General features: G+C 37.8%; 1 protein-coding gene across 2 annotated transcripts in view; it reads left to right on the forward strand.

Moving 5' to 3' along the window:
- The first annotated feature begins 231 nt into the window (after nt 1-231).
- skap1 (src kinase associated phosphoprotein 1) overlaps nt 232-22,394 on the forward strand; it is a 39,791-nt gene continuing 17,628 nt past the window's right edge. Inside the window, exons 1-11 of one of the 2 annotated variants that reach the window (XM_067429817.1) lie at nt 232-484; nt 1,175-1,280; nt 1,949-1,974; nt 2,195-2,305; nt 15,835-15,915; nt 15,992-16,075; nt 16,172-16,296; nt 16,425-16,488; nt 17,599-17,835; nt 20,126-20,170; nt 20,266-20,372. In XM_067429817.1, the coding sequence (XP_067285918.1) occupies nt 445-484; nt 1,175-1,280; nt 1,949-1,974; nt 2,195-2,305; nt 15,835-15,915; nt 15,992-16,075; nt 16,172-16,296; nt 16,425-16,488; nt 17,599-17,835; nt 20,126-20,170; nt 20,266-20,372 (1,026 nt within the window). In that variant the 5' untranslated portion in view covers nt 232-444. The remainder of the gene's footprint in view (nt 485-1,174; nt 1,281-1,948; nt 1,975-2,194; nt 2,306-15,834; nt 15,916-15,991; nt 16,076-16,171; nt 16,297-16,424; nt 16,489-17,598; nt 17,836-20,125; nt 20,171-20,265; nt 20,373-22,394) is intronic. The other variant, XM_067429818.1, reaches the window with a different exon arrangement.

Here is a 22,394-nt window from a genome sequence, read left to right on the forward strand (position 1 = left end):
CGTTGATGTCATATAGCACTAAAACAATAAACGTAATGTAAACATGACACATTTAAAACAGTGTAGAACTCAATTGTATTTTAACTGAGTGGATGGTCTAAAAAATAATATAGGGTGTCAAAGGCAAATTCACTTGTAATATTTTTTAAATAATTTGACTTTAATTTGAGACTTCACAAAGTAGCTAATTCGCCTACATGTCTTTAGGCAGTGTTTCATTTCACAACAATGTGCTTTCCACTTCCTCTTCTTCTTCCCTTCGCGAACCGGTTCGTGTGTGTGGATCTCTTTCGACTCTTTTTGTATTATTTTACTCTGCGAACTCATCATGTGGGATGACAAGTGACCAACAAATTCACTCATCATTTTATTGACCTTCAATCGTTGACATTAGCATACTATTTTATTAGCTTGAATTTCTGTTTGGAGTCTTACTCAGAGAGTATGGGGACGGTGGCTGATGACATCAGACAACTATTAAGAGGTATTCTTCATTGTTTCACTGTTCATTGAATATGAATCAGATTTTTGTGCTTCTTTAATATGTGCAAATATATGTAGTCAACCTTTCATTGTGGAGTTTGTTGAATGTTTTTATTAAGGTACATTATAGCATTTGATAGTCTTCAACTTTTGACTTAAAAGAAATGCTTCTTATGTAGCATACTGAATACTTAAAAAAATGAATTCACACCAAAAAATCATAGGACTTAAAGTGACTTAAAGTTAATGTTAGTTTTCCAAACATGTCATAATTATAGAAGTATAGAAGGGTTTGTGTTATTAATCCTTGACTAAACAGCCTATATCATTAGTCTTATTTTCTCTTGTAATTATTGTGCTTTGCTGTTTTTAGAAGAAAACATCTTGTACAAAATGGTACTTCATGAATGATTCCATCATGAGATTGTTATCATAGTTCTGACACACAGACAGGATGACTATTGTCATTTACACATTCTGGTCGTCTATGACATTTGCATGAATAGAACAATCCTTTTATGATTATTTGCATCTTCCAAAACTTGTATGCTCTATTGAATAGCAATATCACGTGAGATAAAGGTCACATTTTTTTTCTTGCCACATGTTGAAATTCAAGATAAAAGTTGTTTTCTTGTAAACAGACATAGCCTAAGTCATTTACTGAGGGTGTTTTCTCTCTTTTTTTCAGACTGTGAGCTGTTTGTTTTTGAAATACTCCAGGATGAGAATCTCAGTAATGCTGCCCGAGAGTCCAGGGAAATTCTTCTACGGAATTTTAATGTCATCCAGAAGAGGTGAGGGATGTCACAGTATGTTTTATTCATGTGCAAGACGTATTAAAGCTGACGCATGCTTTCACCTCCTTGTTTGTATTGCACAATGAAGACCACAAAAAGTACATTTATAAATGCAAATTATTTTCCGCTTGAGAATCTGCCCTCCCAGTTGAGCTGCAAATGAAACATAACAGTTAAACAGACAGGAAGCAAATTGCTCAGTTTTTCTATTGTTGTCTTTTTAGAAGCAAGGAGTACAATTACAGCGGTGTAGTGGTTTTGTGGTTTGCTGTGCTAAAACAAGGTGTTTGCAAGGAGAACAAGCATACTTAGGTGTTTTTTTTTTCTTTAGCACTGAATACTTTGCTAGGGTTTGCAAACGCTGCAATGCACAGTTTTTGTACAGATGCATGTGTTTATACAGATACTCAACCTGCCATCAATCAAACGCCTCTTCAGTTCTTTTTGAATGTGTAGTACGGCTTTCATTGTAGAGCTGAAATGTTTATCTAGACCAAGAAAGATAGTGGAACAATGCAAACATTACATGCACTTGATTATAAGCATTATACAGTAATATATTTTAATAAAGATTTTGAGCATTGCAAAGCCCATTTGTTAGAAGGTTATTTTATCCTTTATAAAACGCTCTTCTCTAAAAGCATTTCTAAATCTTCTCCTTTCAGACACCCACAAGAATTTCCCCGAAGAGGTGAGTGAACAGCTGTTTCATGATTCTAATTAATTGCTCACTGATATTTCCGCTCGGTGTTTCCCGGAACAATGGCTCTTTAGAAAACAAGTCGGTTTGACAAAAATGATTAGATTTTCCTCCCACAGCATTTTCATTTAGTGTGTATCTATCAAATTCACTCAACAAAGTTTCTACTTATGTGACGCTCTTGCTTTTTTGCTTTTATTTTTTCGCCTAGGTGAATCCTATTTTGAGGATAATTCAGATGACAACCGCAGCTCCAGTCTGGGACGCTCTGCCCCCTCAGATGATATGTCAGATGACTACCGGGAGGAAGGTTCCCCTGAGCGTGAGTTCTGTGTGTGCATACGAGTGTGTTTACTCGAACTTGTCTAATGCATGTATGCTGTGATAAGTCAAGGTAGGAAACTTGTCTAAAGCATCTTTAGCACAGTTCTTGTTGTGGGGGTTTCACTGGTAATGATGAAATACCCCAGTGGAGGTGTTTGGTAACAGATCACCCTCTAGTGGATTCCCACAACTCTGCTGCTGGCATTGAGGAGTGTGTGGAGGGGGAAAAGGAGGGTGGTCTTCTGCCTCCATAGAAAAGGGATGAAGAGCTCCCTCTAGTGGCAGGCGAGACGGGATGTTTGGGCAAGTGTGCTGAGGCATGCTGGGTTCTTGGGGTTAAACTGTGGCATGTTTGCCTGTGTTTAACAATGGTGTCTAAAATGTTAGCTTTCTTGTGCTTCTGACACAAAGTAAATTTACTCTTGTGTATAGCCTGCTAGAAAAAAAATATATCATGAACTGGGATGAAATTCAACATTTAAAGGGAGTTTAAAAACGGGATGTACTGCAGATTGAAAATGGCTGCAGATTTTGTTTGCTGAGTTTTTTTGTTGGCCAATATGGGCAGTTTGCTGTTGCTTCAGGCCAGATCTGTGACTGATCATCCCTGGTTCCTCTGTAACCAGCTGGTCTTGAAACTCAACACTGTACCTGAGGGGCGTTTAATCCATTTTCTCTTCTTTATCACTCATCATACAACTGACAATTTTCTCAGAGGCATCAAAAGCCTGCAGCTTTGCTGTAAAAGCTACACATTCAGGGACATTCAGTTCAATATAATTGATCTCTAGTGACCGTCTCTGAGATGCCATACTGCAATCTGCTAAAAGTCAAAGACAATCCAGATTTTCTCTCTCTCTCTCTCTCTCTCTCTCTCTCTCTCTCTCTCTCTCTCTCTCTCTCTCTTTCTCTCTCTCTCTCTCTCTCTCTCTCTCTCTCTCTCTCTCTCTCCCTCTCTCTCTCTCTCTCTCTCTCTCTCTCTCTCTCTCTCTCTCTCTCTCTCTCTCTCTGTTTTTTACTTGACAGAAATATTTTCCTCTTTTAGCTGCTTTCCATACTGAACAAAAATGTCAGGCTACACAATTGCCAATTGTGAAAACCATAAATTATTGTTTTTATCTCGAATACGTCTTCTTGTTCACTGACACGAAACTTCTCACCACCTTGGCAAAAATGAATACTCCATTGTCCCATTTATTTTATATGTTGTTTGTAATTTAGCGACAAAAGGGGTCAAACCTGGATGTGCTCCTTTGATTCGCTTCTTTGCCGGAAAAGGCATATAAGTCATAGAGGAGTAACTCGAAGAAGATTCGCATCATGTCGCTCTTTCAATAAAGATAATGACCAGCAAGGGCAAGTGCAGTTCAGGGTTCATATTTAGTTCACCAGTTGGGAATCTCACATCAAACCCTTCGATAGGACATTTGGAATTTGCGCGCGAGAGCATTTCAGGGTATGTGAAATTAGAGAGAGGAATATAATCATGAAGATTAAGGTTCAAATGTGCACCTTTTCCAGCAATTCAGATTTAGCTTTCTCATTTGCCTTTGATTCAATAAAGACGCTCCATGCTGTGAGCCCTTCTGATTTTTTTTTGTTGCTTAGCTCGAGTGAATGAAAAACAAAATGCATATGTGATACGAATGAGCTGGTGCCCTTGCATGCTGATATTTTCAAATTTACCCTATTGTAGCGGGAGGGTAAATATAGTTCAGGCATTCAATTCCTGCACCGTTACTCGCTCCGTGATGTCACATGCTGGCCTGTGTGAGGAAGGGAAATTGACTGTGTCTGCTTGTGCTCTAACCTGACTGGAAGACGAGGCAGCGGTTGACTCGTCGGTGGGAGGAGTCAGTTTTATTTCATTTAGCCTGCTCTGCCTCCCTGTCTCCAGAGGGAGGTTTGACAGTAGATTTGTTATAGCTGACAGGAACAGATGGGCGCTCTATTGTCAGGGTCCCTGTCTGTATGGTAATGTGAACTGAGTTTCACCCGCAGACCGCACGGTTGACCCCACCGTGCCTGCAGCCTCGTCTGGATGACAGCAGCCCTGCAGCCGAGGATGGGAAGCCCAGGGCAGGAGGAGCCTCACAGTGGGGTGGATGTTTTGCCAGGTCAAGTTTAGGAAATGCAAAAAGTAGTAGAATAAAAACATTCGCATCACTTTGAATGGCCTGAGTCATAGGTATTTGCCTGGGATTGTCACTAAAAGGATGCAATTTTATATTGCATACAAGACGTCAGCTCAGTAATAACAAATGCGGCAGAAAAAGGTGTATGGTTTGTCAGCCTGACAGGAGTTTGTGTGTTTAAGAGGCTAATATCAATGCATGTCCTATCAAAGGCTGCACATGCTCTGGGCTCTTTGTGTGGACTGACTTGATTTATGTCCAGAAACAAAAGCCCCTCTCGTTCCTGTTATCTTACCCCACCACGGCTCTACCGGCAAAGCCGGAGAAGCCAATCAGAGAGAGGGAAAGGATTCAGAGTTAAGTTGTTTCTTTATCGCAAATTAGATCATCAAGATGCAAATTTGATTTTTTTCAAGATCTTAGAGCCTCTTAATTAATGGTTGTGTTGGTTAGGAAATTGATTGTTGTAATGAATCTCTGGAGAGTCCAAAAAGAGCTTGCATCAATGAAAAATACATTTTAGCCGGGCAATTACGTGACCCCTCGCAAACTAAAGTGACCATGCAAATCATCTTCGTCATCGTCGTGGTTACTGTCAGGAATTTCAGCAGGGCTCTTGTCATATTTATCCTAATGCGGTGGCATGTGGCTATGCAAAGGTGGAGTCATGTGATCAGAAGCACCTTACATGACCTCAGTGTTATAGTCGTCATTGTCAGCTGGTCCTCATCCACGTAGCCTCTTACCTACATTTTGCGGTGAGTGCTCAGGCTTTGAGTGTTTCTTCCTCCCTACAGTAAACTTTTGACCCCTGGGTGTTGTTCTGGTCACTTCATGACCTGTCTGAACCCTGTCTAGGGCAACTGAGTCTACATTATTGACCTCAGTTGCCATAGCCACAACACAGTTCAAATAAAGTTTCCCAAGCCTGGACAGGATTATCAAACACTTCAAACCATTTTTTTTCTCTCCGACATTCCGTTCTAGTAATCATCCATTAATTTTTCTCCAATCATGATTAATATTCTAATGCGGTTATATAAAGTGAAGTGTGAGGCATTGGCAGGCTTCATAGGGCACGTCAAATGACTTCTGCAAGATGACACCATCTTTCCCCTGCGTTGTCGTTTTTCCCACCCTCTGTTTCCCTTAGCATTAATTCATTAAAATAGACACATATTAGACCCGAGCATCCTCGGTGCATCGCTGCTTCTGCTGTACGGGTTCAAAAGTTCACTTCACTCTCCGAAGGCTGCAATGCTGCTGAAAATGCTGATATTTGCTCTCACTCATTTGTAATTTCACTGTTTCACCCAAACACGCTCCTGCCCAGTAAACTGATCATTCGGAAGAGATTTTCTACTGTTAATGTCATATCATTGTCAGTCGCTCTATTCATTGTGCAATGATGAGTCAACAGGGCGTACATCACTATATTCATCACACATTTTCTTTCATTGGTTAGGAAAATATTGCTTCTGCGCTCAATATAATATGTCCAGGTCTAGTTAAAAGTTAGCATGGGTGAAGAGAGGAAGTCTTTCATGATTTTCAAGGTATGAAATAAGCAGAATAGGAAGTCACAACCTTGAGTGTCTAATCTTCTTTGCAGCCTGTCAGTGTCGCAGACAAATGGCAAAACGATTCAATGCTGTGGGTTCAGCTAGAGGTTAGCCTTCCCAGGTACCTCCAGCTCTCTCTCTCTCTTCCTCTCCCCCTTACCCATCTTGCAAATGAGAATTTGATTTTTCTCTCCACTGGATTCCATTTCTAGAGATTGATGAAGTTTCGATGCAAGGCCCAGGTGGCCTGATGCTTTCATTGGGAAACAAATGAAAGCGTGTGTAGGTGTGTTTGCTGTACACCCACGGGGAAAGAGTGCTGTTCAAATGTCTTCTGTGTCTTTTTTAGTTTTAGCTCAATGCAGATTTGTAATATTTAGAATTTCTGTCTTTTACGAGGGCATTTGTGGAGTGTTTTTATGCTCTGAGCATGCATTCGCTGATTAAGAGCTTTTTTGTCTTTATATTTACCGACATAATCCATTTGACGTGCCTGTCTCTCTGAGGTTCTGTTCTACAGCAGCATTTGGAATGTTTTCACATCTTTAAACTGACCAGAAGAACTGTTTTTCCATGAAATGTCTTTCTACCCTCTGATTTGTCAGCCTGTAGGTATCATTTATCTGTCCAAAAATGGAAAATATTATGCTAATTGCCTAATTTACCATATGTTTTCTATTGAGTGTTGAAACATGTAATAATCATAAAAGAGTCTTTTCCCCACACGGTTTTGAATTTGAGTAAGGATCTTCATGAGTGAGCGGTTATATTTATGTTTGGGAGGTTTAGGCTGGCCTGGTAATGCACATCACTTGCAATGGGTGTGTGATAAAACACAGCCATCGGTAACCACTGAACCAAATCATTTTCATGATGACTGACAGGGCAATGAAATGACAGATTCCAGTGTACAACAGAAAAAAAAACCCACTTGATGTTATCACAAGATGAGGATTTTCTGTGAAGTGATCTTTTTTTTTGCAACAGCAAATCCTGGCTGCAGTCTATAAGAATTTTGAGCCAATACAAACACTTGAAGTTAACTTATCCTGCTCTCCTAAATTTTATAGAGTAGCTTAAGATGGAAGATTGTTTCCAGATTTTGGTTGTATATATAATAAATTACTTAAAATAAAGCACAAGTTTTATTTTTGTATAAAAAGAATATTGCTCATATATGGTTGGATTAAGATTACAGATGTGTAACTGTTGGCTCTTGTCTTGTAGTTCTATCATTTAAATAGTTAAGCCTTTGAACTTTCTATTTATTTACTGAGGGGACACGCGCGGCTCTTCACCTTCTGCACTGCAGGCCTGCAAGCGCGTGCTACTCCATAAAGAAAACATGATTAGAAAGTTCTTTAGAAAGCATTTCAAATGTGAATTTTGCTTTTTGGTTATTAAATAGTTTTTTTTTTCTGATTTATATGGGGCTACCCAAAGAAACGAATTCTAAACGAAATTCTGTCTAAAATAAGAGATTTTCAAAATCATATAAAAACAGCAAATCGGGGAAAGTAATTTTAATTTAATTTTATTTTTTATTTGGAAACGAAAGTTTTTTTTTTTAACAGAATAATATCGGGTTAGTTATAATAATAAGAATTACGATAGCCTAAATTATACGGATGAAATCTTTTAAATATTATAATTATAATATCAAATATTATAGCCTATATTAATATAAGCTATATTTTACAAATATAGCCTATTTAAAATATAGATATTTTGAAATAATTACAAGTAAAATAAAAAAGTAAAATAGTATTTTGTCAAGTGCCCTGATAATTAAAAAAGATAATAAAATAAAAATCATAATTTTAAATTAATAAAGCTGTCTGACTTTTTTTTATTGTGATATTAATGCATAATTTAATATCAACAGTTTAAATGTGAACGGCGTCTATAAGTTGTAGGGAAACAAACACATCCAGGGATTTGTTAAAACTTGTGGAAAACAAATCGTGCTATATATATACTTTTTACGCCTAAACACACACAATAAATACAATACAAACGTGGGAAACAGACCAATAATATTAGCCTACTGTTATTTTTATTAGGATCACATTTAATTATTTTTTCCTCGTTGTCGGGTTCTGTTAGATTATTGTATACGTTTGCTATCTTTTGTGTAGATAATTCAACTACAGTCAGTCAAAGTTCAGTTTTCTTCAGAGAACATTCACTTTCCCCCAACACGTGCCCTCTGGTGGGCTTTTTAGTCATTACATATTTCTCCAAACTAAAGCAATTCTGATTATATTTTTACACGATTAATAAACTAAAAACAATTTTGCGATATCACTTAATAATGTCAAATTTAAAAAAAAAGACTGAAATGCGAAATTTGATTATTTTTCACACACTCATTCTCAGTTAGCCTAAATAAAACAGACCCACAATAGCAGCTTTCTGGAGTTTATCAAACGGTCATAAATACCTGTGTGACACACATGTATGTGAGCGTTAACAAACACGTCAAACTTTACGACCGTACTGCATTCCTCGTGTGATCGATGCTCGATATCATGAATCTTGATTTGCCGTCTGCAGACAGTCGACACGTGTCTGCTGGCATATTTCATCGTTCTTGCATCAAATCTGTTCAAGAAAAACCTAACAAACACGCAGACAAAGAACGTAAAACCAACTGAATGTTCAGACATTTGATGTCATGTTATTTTATATTTACCTGAGAAGTAGACTATATGTTCATATCGTTTAATTTAAAACCAATAAATCGATAGGCTATTGAAATTGGGAGACAGTGAATTATTAAAAAAGCCTTGTTTCAGCATTAGTGTCAAGTACAAGAAAACGTGACATTTTATTTTATTTTATTGTTCGGTTAAACAAATAAGATTTCATTTTTATTCAAAACAGCATATTAAATGGGAAACGAATGTAGAAGAAATGCATAAAAAGCAGGAGAGCAATTCTAACAAAACAGGCAGCGTGTGTGTGTGTGTGTGTGTGTGTGTGAGAGAGAGAGATACAAATACATTGTGCCATTCGGCCTTTGTGGGTCTCGTTGAAATAAATGTGTAACTGGTTTGGTCAGATATTGATATTGATATTGATATATCTTTTTACATGTAGATGAAAACCTGTGTATGTGATGTTATATATTTTAACTGATGCATTCTAGTTCTGTTATTTAGCATCCGTTAACATTAATGCATTTATAAGAAAGAAGAAATTATACTTCCTTACCTCATTTTTTTAGTCCTGTAAATCCTTTATATTTTTACAGTCTTACAACTTGTACTGTCAGCTCAGGAGGCTGGTGGACAAATATGATTCAGCACTGAAGTTAATTTCTAATTGGTTGAACTGATGCTTTTACAAATCATCCTGAAATACAACACTCCCTGTCTCCCCCCTTTTTTCCTTCTCTTTTAGGAATGTCTCAATTTCTCCACACATTCAAAACACTTGCTTGCAGAGCGATCCAAAATCACATTGAATGGAAACAGCAGTGCAATGCTATATTTTTAAATAATTATACTTGTCTGAATTATACACTCTTACATATAGTAAGCAGATTATTAAAAAAGTATTTTTTTATTAAAAAGATATGAGACAAATACCTGTATATCCCTTTTAGCTTCTTATGTAAAATAAAATAAATTCCTTTCTGTTTTTTCTTTTTCTTTTCTTTTTTCTAGCATTTATTTTAGACAGGAACCTGCTCATAATTCTTGTTGAAATAAACACACACTCATTTTTATCATATATTCGTGCTTAGTTAGTTCATTTTTCTTTGTGAATCGGCTATAACCGACAGCACTGAATTCCGAGCTTTCTCATGCCTCAGCTCCACTAGTTTAAGTATTTCCACATCTCGCCGACCTCATTTTTCTTTGCGGCCATGTGTGATGATGACACTGCTTTCGAGTCATATCTCCTCTGGCTGTCGCACCCCAGTCCACCTCTCTGCCATCTCAGGATTATAGTATTTGCAGTTAAACTTTTGAATGGATGTCATAATATATGGGGGTAAAATTTATAGAGCTCTGGTCTCTCAACGGAGGACCCCCTTTGCTTTCCCTGCTCATTGCCAGGCTATAAATTCTCCTCTTGTACGGTGCGGCTCGTCAGTAAAGGAACAATGTTGTGGCACTAAAGCATGTTAAATGGTTTCCCACATCATGTGTGAAGCCCACAATTGCGCCGTTAAACAGAGGCCGGCTAAAGGTCCATCCTGGAATCTTGTAAATAATAAGTAATACTGCAAAACTGTTCAGGGGCTGCATGATTTCAAGTCTCATGTTGTGAATAACAGATCCTTTTCATTCAAATCGAATCAGTTCTTGTTAAGGACAATTTAGAGAGGTGATGTTCAATTGAGCCATTTACCTAGGGATCTCTCTCTTTCACTCTTTCACCCCCCCTCCCTATTGCCTTTCCTTTTTTTTCTCCCCCTCCTAATGTTTGCTATGCGCAGGCACCGCACAGAGGCCACTGCCTTTGCCTTTAATGAGGAAAAATGTGTCAATTTGCTGTTCTCTGTGTGCAGTTTGCGTATTGGTGTGCGGTGCAGGGGGGTTAAAGATGCTCAGAGTTCTCCTTTTTTCTAATCAAGTGCTGTACAGGAGAGCGCAGCAATTCCGGTCTCTCCATCTCTCCCTGATCAGCATTCCTCCCCTGCCTCTCTCCTCAGCCCCCCAGGGACCCTCGTGCCTTCTGTTTCACCTCGTCTCTGAGGTTCACGTCGAGGTCAGCCTCAGGCCCGTGCGTCCCGTGCAAACAGCGCACTACTGAGAAGACATGATTACGGCAGCGATATGATGCAGATTTTGTGAACTGTTTATATGCAAGCATGTCGTTTTGGCGCATTAGGGATGCTCACATTTTCAATTTTTTCGATTTTCCTTTGCCATTATGTTACGTTCACTAAAAGTTTTTCATTAAAAATTATATTTATTTTATAAAAACTGTTAAATTTCATCTTTAGCAAATCTCAGAATTCCATTTTCATATCCTGTAAAAAATATGTTGGTTTAACTTAAAAAAGTAAGTTGGTTGCCTTAAAATTTTGAGTTTATTGAAATTAAGAAATTTGAGTTTATACAATGAAGGAAATTGTTTTAATAAATTGAAACTTATAATATTATTGTATCTGAACCACATGTTCAGATACAATCATGTAAATAGCATCATCTGGGATGTTTCACTGCGTCATCACAAATAAAACACACACAATTACCCAATATTACAAAATCTTTTAATAATATTTGAATAAAGGTTGTCGATTCTCAAAAATGTTCATTGCATTAACTCAAATTTTTAAATTCAATGAACTCACAATGTTATGGCAAACAGGTAACTTATTTTTTAAATGATTTTTTTCAGTGTACAATATGATTTTTTTGATGACTAAATAACTTTAATTTATTAAGACAAAATTATATGGATTTTAATATTCATAAACATTACCGTCCAGAGTAGAATTTGGTGCAGAATATATTCTGCAGTGCCATTTTGCATCAGTATGCAAATGTGGTCACATGATTGGTTAGTAATCCTTCATGGATTCATTTAATCAATAGTGTAAATATGCTAGTGGTCTTGACTTTTGTGTCCACTGAATCTACAGTAAATCATTGTATTGTATCGATGGCCGCATTCGGAAATGTCACGGTAAACCTTTAATGTAGCCATTCAATCTTCCCAAGATATTTAATATTTTTATAAATTACATGCATTTTGATAATTGCAAATACCATAAACAGAGCAGAGAAAAAAATATGGCACATTATATCTCGCAAAAAGATAGCATTTTAATTCAACATTACTCTTGTCCAGCATTATAAAGAGAATGAAAACAAACTTAAATGTGTAAACCTTTGCATCTGTCACTACGGACTGTGCCTTGCCTTTGACTCATAGCCGCTCAACTGATGCTATTTCATGTTTTATTTTACTTTAAATTCCTCTGATCATTACAACATCAATCAGATTTTTATCTGGATCGCCTGCTGTGCTCATAACGTCACCTGTGAGCGCAATATGATGCATGTTGTTGATGAGGATGTTAAATGCACACAGAGCCCAGTTTTATTATCCGGTATGAATACCTTATATGAGCTTATGACGAATGGTAATTAATTAAAAAGTATATGCAGTTGTTTGTTTGCCACTCATTTGAGACCTGCTGCTGTTGCTGTCAAATCCTTTTTTGATGTCATTTTTACAGAAGGGTTCTCTGCAGAACAATTCCGTGAGGAGTAAACACTGCCGCGCATTGGTGATGGCAGGCAGTGTGCTGTGGAGTGATGGGAGTAGTGTGACCTGGAGCTGTGCCTATACCTCCATGTTGTAGAAAGAGGAGGAGGGAGGCTGGGCCGGCCATCTCTCGGTTCTCCGGTATCCCGTCGAGCTGTTCAGTCCCCGCTCTCCTGCTGCCATGGCACTGATGAACGTCCCTCTGCGTGGCACGCTCAATGCCTCACTCCACCAATCTCGCCCTGCCACATTGCAGAGGCCACGCCATGCATCACCACAAAGCGTCTAGCAGCCGCGGAGAGCGCCTAGAGGAAAGTCATTAGCTTTGCTTCGCTCCCTTTCTCCTCTCCCCACATCTCTTCGTTTTTGTGTGGCTCTTGTGATGAGTTACTGACAAAATCAAGCTTGGAATTGGACGTCTGCTTAACGAAAAACTAAATAATAAGTACTATGATTTACGTTTTTCCTTTTTGATAAAATTTGATGCTCCATTTTTTTTCATCACGGAATGCTTTATAATAATTGATGTTGGCACCGAACAACATGCGGAAACAAAATAAATGAAGTTGGAAAAGGCACAAAGTGATGTAACACTCTGAAATATTCATAAACATCCACAGCACATTTAACTGGAAATGATTGGCCTTATGCTAATTAAGGAGGGAGAATGCAGGGGGTGAGAGTTTAGAAACCTCACTGCTCTGAATAATTAAAAATGCAATTTATAGCCGAAATGAAAATCCTCGAGACCGGTTCCATGTGCATTTTTCATGATGCTTTAATAGTTCTGCAGAGATAAATGATTGTGTTTATGATGGTTTCAAGTGTGCAGGTTTATAAAGACATGTAGAATCAAAGGAAAATGACTGAATGTAAAAAACAGGCAGAAATATAATATGGTTCGGCCTCCTGGATTTTTCCTTGCTTTTCGTCCTCTGTGGCTTTAAAAATATCAAGCTCTGATTGGTTTGAAAGAAATGGCTGAAGTTGAATGTTGCATCTGTTCGTCCAATCAGAATCTTGGGTTTCCTTGGCGACAGTTCAGAATGGAAAAACATGCCATTTTTTTCTGAAGGTGAAATGTTTGGTTACACTGCTACCCTGTGGAAGATTCACGAATGTAGTGACTGGCCAGATACACGCCCACTGTTTAGTTTCCTCTGAAAGGCAGGTCGTAGGTTGTGAAGAATGGCGAATTTGTGTTCGGTCATTCGTTTTACCGTTGCTCAAGTCTCTGACCGCACCATGGGGTCAGACAGCAAGGCCTGAGGAAGAAGGTTGTCAGTAGGTGTGTGAAGATTAGAGACACTGTTAATTGTACGCCATTCTCACATTTCTTCTGTTTATTCTGTTTCTTCTGAACTATTACGGGGGCTTGACCTTTTAGATAAATGAACAGAGGGGGATGTGGATGGATGAGGGGAGTAAAAGGTGTCAGGACGAAAGCGCACGGGGAGAAAAATTAACAGAGAAGTGGCTGGACTGAGGCCTCGTTTTTTTCGATGATACATCAACTTACCCTTGACAAACAGTGTGTAGTTCGGTTGTATTTATGACGACGTAGATGTGACCGTGTGTACAGAAAAGGTTCATGTGTGTTCGTGAATGTGAGTGAGGGTCAAAGGGCTCCTCTCTGAGATGGTCATCTGTCTGATAAACTGGACACATAACATGGCAGGCTATAGAGCACGATGGTGATGTCACGCAGACTGGGTGCGTTTGATGAGCTGAGTCTTATTTATAGGGGCATTAGATTCTCCAAGCTGTTATATCCACCGCTCACATCCCAGTTGCACTCATAGTTGTTGACATTTTTTCCAATGACAAGTCCTAGACAGCCCTCTTAAGACGGCTGCACAGTTGACTACATAAGATAGTCTGTTTTATGCATCGAATGGCAGCCTTAGCTCAAAGAGAAAAGATACCACAGAGATTACTTCAACATCAGCGTGCAGGCAAGGAAGCATCTGCTCATGTCTAAATTAGTTTTAAATAAGTCTGGTAGCGTGCCCAGAGGCCCACCTGTCGCCTACGCTCCCATGAGGTTTGAAGCTGATGAAAGCTGGATCGCAAGGGTGAGGATTTGTGTCTCGTTTCTCTGTTTGCAGCAAATTGTTCGCCTGCGCTGCCACTCTCATATGCCCTAGAAAACATGCTAAAAATAGGTGCGTGGGTGCAGATTTAAGTGCAGCAAGCCCTGCGCCACGTTTTGATATATTCCTATTATAGTTGTCATCATATTAGCAGTGCTGGGACAATTTTTTGTGAGTGGGCTCCCTCTCCTCCATGCCTAATGAGTCGATTCTATCTTATAGGACCTTACGCTGTAAAGTAATGGTAAATTTAGGGGTGCAAATCTCAAGGGTACAGCTTTGTACAACTAATGGGGGCAAAAACCGATATTTGCCATACTGTATTTACAAATGTGTGTGTGTGTGTGTGTGTGTGCGCATGTTTTTGTGACATATGAGGACACAAATATGTATAGTGACATGGGTATGACATAGATATTACAAGGAGAGGGTGAAATATGAGGACATTGGCCATGTCACCACTTTTCAAAATGCTTATAAATCATACAGGATACAAATGCAGAATGTTTCCTGTGATGGGTAGGTTTAGGGGTAGGAGCAGTGTCATGGGATAGAAAATATATTATATATTAGTACAGTATAAAAACCATTACGCCTATGGAATGTCCCCATATGTCACAAAAACAAATGTGTGTGTGTGTGTGTGTGTGTGTGTGTGTGTGTGTGTGTGTGTGTGTGTGTGTGTGTGTGTGTGTGTGTGTGTGTGTATGTGTAAATATACTCACACACACACTGCCATTCACGTTTGGGATCAATCAGAAATCTCAGAAAGAACATAAATTAATTATTTTATCCAGCACAGACACAGTGATTAAATAAATATCAAAAATACAATCTATTGTATTTCTAATAAATGCAGTTCTTTGTTCCTTTTATTATGAAATCTTGCTTGAGCCCCAAATAAGTATGTTAGAATGATTATAGGAAATTTTCCCTTAAAAACAGTTTATCTTAAAATAGAAAACAGTTGTTTTAAATTGTAATAACATTTTTCAATGTTACATTTGTACTGTGTTTTCGATCAAATAAATACAGCCTTGGTGAGCATAAGAGGCTTATAAAGAGTATAATTTATGTGTGCCTAATTGAATATGTGTGTTAAGGCACAGTCACACCAAAAGTGATAACTATAAAGATAACAATAAAGATATAGTTCTATAATTCATTCTAAATATAAAAGAAAAGCAGTGTTCACACCTCAACTATAACGATAATTGCACTGAGAAGCAACATCGTTGGAAACACTTTCTGAAGGATTTTTTTTCCTGCTGATAAATGATCGAAACATTGACAGCCAATCAGAATCCATCCGGCTTTAAAGAGCTTAAGCATTTAAAGCGGCAGGTGAAAAAACTGCAGCACGTGCTTAGAATAAACAGAACGATATCATCCACCAGTATGGACACAAATATAGTTATCATTCTTGGTGTGAACGGGCCTTTACTAACTTATTTTCCTATTTACTGTCACTTCACAACATTATTTCCCTTGATTTCTGATTGACAGTTTTTGAAGAGATCCCTATGGTGGCTGCACAGGACCTGAGTAACATTCTAAAGCAAGGCTACCTGGAAAAGAAAAGACGTGGTAGTAATCTTAGAAATCTCATGCATTATAAGTCACTTAAGGTCCGGAAGCATTTCTAAACTTTTTCTATTTTCAGATCACAGTTTCTTCAGCATGGAATGGCAAAGGCGATGGTGCGTTCTGAACAACACCATATTTTATTACTTCGGGAGTGAGAAAGGTGTGTCCTGTTCCGTTGAATGAGGTATACAAGTCATTACATAAACATCAAAGAGAGAGATAATGAGAAACTTTGGATTTTGTCACCTAAATTCAGACAAGCAGCAGAAGGGCTCTTTTTATATCAATGGCTACAGTGCAGAGTTGGTCCCCGGCTTACGCAGAGACTCCAAGAAGAATTCGTGCTTCGAGATGAGGGCTCCTGGAAGACGTCCTTACCAGGTTCAACACACGCAAACGCAGTCTCTTTGCTCGTTACTGTAGCTGTGTTCAGTCATCTTGCTGTCAGTGTCATTACAATGAAGAATGAGAATAGCCCTCAAATCAACAATGATGGTCTCTCTCTGCAGTTCACTGCCAGCAGTCCCCGTGAGGCGAGGGAATGGGTGGACCAGATCAATTTTGTTCTTAAGGGTATGTGAGATATGAAATACATTTTTGTTGTAATACATACCATATTTTATATTAAGCTGAATGCATCTGACTTGAGCCAAACACCACAGTGATCATCTTGATGTGAAAAGGGCAGTTTTATAAAAAAAAGAGGCATTACCAATAACTTTCCTTCTGGCTCAGCCAATAAGAAAGGCTCTAGACCTCCTCATGCAGCACGTCACTGAGCTTCTGAGTCCAACGTGCCTCAGGCTGCCTCCTCTTCCCCGTAGCGCAGCGCTCTTTACAGGAAATTGATTGGGATTTGCCCGGTCATCCTTTAGGGGCATCGATCTGGTCCTGCTTGCCATCCAGGCAGTGAGGATACGATAGCCTGTGTTACAGAGCTCAGTCACCTGCAATCAGGCCCTCGCTCCATCTGAGACAGATCTGAGGCACCCTCGCCACTCTAAAATGGGCTCAATGCGGCCCTCTGATTTGCGGGAAGTAATAGACACTCCTGAGATAGTTTTCTGCATTCCCATCCCCCTTCGCACATGTAGATACAAGCCACATGGCACAAGCATCATTCAGTATTAGAACTGTAATCAATGTAAAATTAGGCTTTTTTTCAATTTTCTGTGCAGTTACTGTACATTTATGACATTATTTTATATATTTTTTGTTTAATAAATTCTCCAAAGCTTTAGTGAGGTCTAAAAATGCTAAAAATGATTAAACGTTGGATTTAAACCTGGAAAGAAACCAAACAAAAAACATTTTGGTGGGATTTTGAAGCATTTCTTTGTCTGCGCTGTTTGTTTACCAATCACTGAAAAGGCAAATTTGTGAAATGTTATTTTCTTAAATAATGCTGAGAATCAACTTGTGGAGTTAATGCAGCTCAGGTGCCACTGTCATTAAAACAAACTTGTGACAGACAAGAATAAGTAAATCTGAATTTTTTTATTGTAAAGTTTTTTCACTCAATTTAAAATATGCTATGTATTTATAATAGAAAATCATTAAATATAAGCATTTTCACTGGTGGTCACAGACTTTTGGGGCCCCACTATATGTAGATTAATTATTTGTCAGCGGCTGTATTCATTATTTAGATGTTAATTATTGCTTTTATGACTTCTCTGTAAGATCTGAGCTCTAACCTCATCCCCTATGATGAGGAGGAAGAGGAGGTGGAAAAAGAGGAAGACACATATGATGACATTGAACGAGCTACAACACCACCACCACGTCCTGGGCCAGCGTCTGCACTGGTTACCACCCCGAGTATGGGACAAAGCCCTCAAATCAGCCGCGAGGAATGGAAGGACCAAGCAGAGGAAGATGAAGAAGAGGACGAAGAGGACATTTATGAAGAGCTTCCAGGTATATAAATAAAAGGTTCTTTAAACAAAACAGGGTTACAATATTGGATTATTCTGATGGATAAACTTAAGTAACTGCAAATGATTGACCTTGATCACTAGCTTAAAATTCTGACATCAGTTTTTGATGGGCTTTTAGTGGAGCAAAGCAACTGAGGTTGTAACCATCAACTCTACAATGTTGAACACCATCAATAAGAGCATATACATCAAGGTCTGGTCACCCAAAGTGATAGCTGGACCCTCGGAGGACCTAATGAGACCTCTGAGGAGAAATACATCACTCTGGAGTGCTGTCATTTTCACCTTACTTTGCCATGTGTGCTGGGCAGCTGAGCTGGCCACAGATGGCGGATCGAGTGACCCCCTCTCTCACTTTTCCGTCCTTCATTCATCTCTCTCATCTTCTTTTGCCTCTCAGATTTTCAGTTTGGAAAAGTGCTGAGCAGTCCTATTATGACATTGTCTAAAAAAGTGCCGAATAACTACACGTATATTAACTAATCTCATCAAATAAATCATATGTAATCGTTTATCATACTGTTCAAAAGGTTGGTGCCTCTAACAGCATATTAGAATGATTTCTGAAGGATCATGTGACAAGAAAGACTAAGTAATAGCTGCTGAATATCACAAGAATAAATACTATTTTAAAATAAAGATATATAAAATTGAAAACAGTTAATTCAAATGGTTTAAATTACAATAGTGTCTGTATTTTAAAATACACACATATATCAAAATTTTAGATACATTTCCAGGAGTGTTGAACCGTTAATGGAACTGTGTATAATTGATTGCGTGTAATCTGGATTATATAATCAAATTACAAAATGTAATACTTATTACATGATTTTAAAATACTTATATCATACTACATTTACTTTTTTATTTAAACATGATTACATATTATTCACACAAAGGCAGTAAATCATTTATAATATATTGATTCTCCCCAAATCTTTTTTTTCATTGTATTACACTTCTAAAAATTCTTACATATGTTCAGAAAATCAAATCTTCTAGTTTTTCTGAACTGCACACAAAGACTAGCCACTAGTCATGTGGATATAATTATATGGAAAATTGATAGGCCACATAGCACATGACTACTGGATTTACTGAAACCATTTAACTTTTAAAGGAGTTTTTTCTAATAAACTCCTGATGAACACATTAATTTTCACTCTTTGCTATGTCTTTGGAAGACTTTTGTCTGTCAAATTATTATTGTTTTTTTATTATTTATTTTAATTAGACATTTTTATGATTTAATTAGTTGTTAATTTTTCATTAAACTGCACAAACCACCTGCAGTACCTTCATGAACCCTGGTTTGGGAAACTCTGACATAATGTAATATTTAATGCACTTCTTGTTTCTGAAAATAAGAATGGAATATATTTTCTTTCTCTTTTATTTTTCTATTAGAACGGTACGATATTATCCTATTCAATTCAATGTGATAATGAATTAGGTCAAAGGTAATCTGGAAGTATATATATATCCTTTATTTACACTTCAACACTATCCTGGAAATGTATATGATCATTTTATTTTTACAGGAATTTAACACTTACTTTAGACATATTTTTACCATATGCACACAAGCATATGGTAAAGGGCTACTTTAGCTTTACAGGTTTTTTCCTCATGCTGTTCCTGGAAGCTCAGGGTAAGCTCGTGCTGTGGGAAGTATAGGGTTGCTGGACGGTGGTTTTATCGGCAGGCTGACAGCGTGAGGATGGATGTGGGAGACAGAAAGCTGGGCTATCACTGTCACCTCATAGACCTAGAGGTGCCACGCCCAGAATCAATGCCTGTCTGCCTGAAACACACTAGCCATCTAACCCGGCCTGGCACCTCCCCTATAAATCAAACGGGAGCTGGCTGTTCTGCCAGCACCACAGATATTGTTTAATTTACTTATTAAAGAGTTCAGAGGTACACAAAGTTGGTCCAAAAGATAAATCAGCGAGGAAGATATATAGCATTAATTGACAGATGAGATAAGAAGTATATTATCTGCAACACTCTTAGAAAAAAAAGGTACAAAAGCTGTTACGGGTCCCCTTTAAAAAGAATATAATTTGTACCATTTAGGTACTAACATTTACATTTTGGTACCAGTATGTACCTTTATGGACTATTATGCACTTTTACCTCTATTATTATCTGTACCTTTTGTACCTGTTTTTTTTTTCTTAGAGTAAACAGACTGGCGAGCCCGAACCTGAGCAACGGCACTTGTTTTTATATTTCGATATCATTTGACTCTCTGTATTTTTCAGAAGATGAAATGTCAGACAACGCTGAAGAATTCTGTGAAAAAGCTGGTGAGTACTTTTTGTATGCAGCGATGAAGGGATGCTGTAAATTGACTAAAAATTATATATATTTAAAAAAAAAATCTGTGTGTTTTAAAATAAAGGGTCTTCAGATTATGCAAATTATTACCAAGGCTTGTGGGACTGTGAAGCGGACCGACCCGATGAGTTGGCCTTCCAGAGAGGAGATATCATCTACATCCTCAGCAAGGTCTGTGTTTGCTCCCACCATCTCTCTCTCTCTCACACACACACACACACACACACACACACACACACACACACACACACACACACACACACACACACACACACACACACACACACACACACACACACACACACACACAAGGTCAGACTTTTAGTTCAGTGCTGTTGGTTGTGTCCTTGGCTGATATGTTAGTAGAGCGTTCTGCATGTTTTTTGATTTTCTTTTCCTTATCTCGCTCTATCCATCTTCTCGCTAATGATGAATAATACGCAGCTGGCCATAAGATGAGTCATGTCGGTCAATACTCACTGACTTTCTCTTAGCAGCTATTCATTTACTATTCATTTTCTGAATGACAAAGCTGGGATGGTCTTCCCTTAGTCAGTTCATTCTTATTGCAGCATTTCACAAAGAAGCCCTCAGACAAAATATAATGCATCAGGATTTGTGGCTTTCTATTTCTGCAGATTTGTATTTCTGTTGATTATTATAAATTTGCACAATTTAAAAAAAAGATGAATAGGATATCAGCTTAAAAACAAAGCAGTTACATTTCTAAAGATTTTATGTACAGATATCCAAGAGATTTGCAGGCAACAAATTGAGCCTGTTTTGTAGCATGTCATATTGACATAACAGAAAACTGTACAACTGTGGTCTGTAGACCACTGCAATTCTGTGGCCACACAGGCACATTCTCAATAAAAGGTTGTTGATTCATTGCTGTAGTTGAGTCTTGGAAAATTGAGTGATTGGCCAAGCAAACCACTTTATTTGATACATTTGCTTTAGTCTATATATTTTTGTGTTTTACAAATGGGGTGTTAGCAGGAACACATAGTGTAGTTGTTTCTTAAAGATACACCATTTAAAGAATCAATATGTTTTAATTTGCCATTAACTGAGCTCAATGTTATCTTAAAGGGACCGTTCACCCAAAATGAAACTCATTTTTGTTTCAAACCTGAGATGTTCTTTCTACTTTATAACAAACAACAAGTCTCAGTTATATTGACATTTATTACATGTACAAAAACAGTTGAAACATTCTTTTAAATACCTTCTTTGTTTTCCACTAAAAACGACATGATGGCAGAATTGTTAATTAGGTGTACTATTCCTTTAAATGGTTAGTTCACCCAAAAATGAAATTTGTGCTATTAATGACTCACCCTAATATCTTTCCACACCCTTAAGACCTCCGTTCATCTTCAGACACAGTTTAAGATATTTAAAATTTAGACAGCGTATCCAAGTGTAAACACACTACACTGTCCATGTCCAGAAAGGGAATAAAAACATCATCAAAGTGAATCAGCGTATTGATTCATGATTCGGATCGCGTGCCAAACTGCTGAAATCATGTGACACTGGTGATCCGAATCGTTGATCGATTCACTGATTCATAACCGTTGGAATCTTTATTTGAGGATTTAAAACAAACAGGGAAGAGAAGACAATACTGAATAAAGTCGTAGTTTTTGTTATTTTTGGATCAAAATGTATTTTCGATGCTTCAAGAGATTCTAATTAACCAACTGATGTCCCATATGGACTACATTGATGATGTTTTTATTCCCTTTCTGGACATGGACAGTATAGTGTGCATATACTTGGATATGCGTTCGGACTAAATATAATTTTTTTTTTTAACATATTGTGCCTTTAAAGAAAGAATTCTACCATCATGTTCGACACTCTTGGTATGTAATTAACACCAATGAAATGTACAGATATGACAGGACATCCAAAACTGGTTTGATTCTGTTGTTCAGAAGAAAGAGAAAATGTATAACATCTGATATGGTTGGTTATCAAAACATGGTAAGGATGTGCACTGGTCATTTATTTTTTTATCTCATGTTACATTTCTAATTTTTGTAAGCAATGAGTCCAACCATCTCAGATAGCTGGAGCACGTCTCTGATTTTGTCAACAAGCTGTTATTATATTCAGACAAGTAGATTTATCAGCTCTTACTTTTAATCCCTCTGACTGACATGTAATTGAAATAGCTTTTAT

The sequence above is a fragment of the Pseudorasbora parva genome, chromosome 21 (genome assembly GCF_024679245.1).
Source record: "Pseudorasbora parva isolate DD20220531a chromosome 21, ASM2467924v1, whole genome shotgun sequence".
NCBI classification, from domain to species: Eukaryota; Metazoa; Chordata; class Actinopteri; order Cypriniformes; family Gobionidae; genus Pseudorasbora; species Pseudorasbora parva.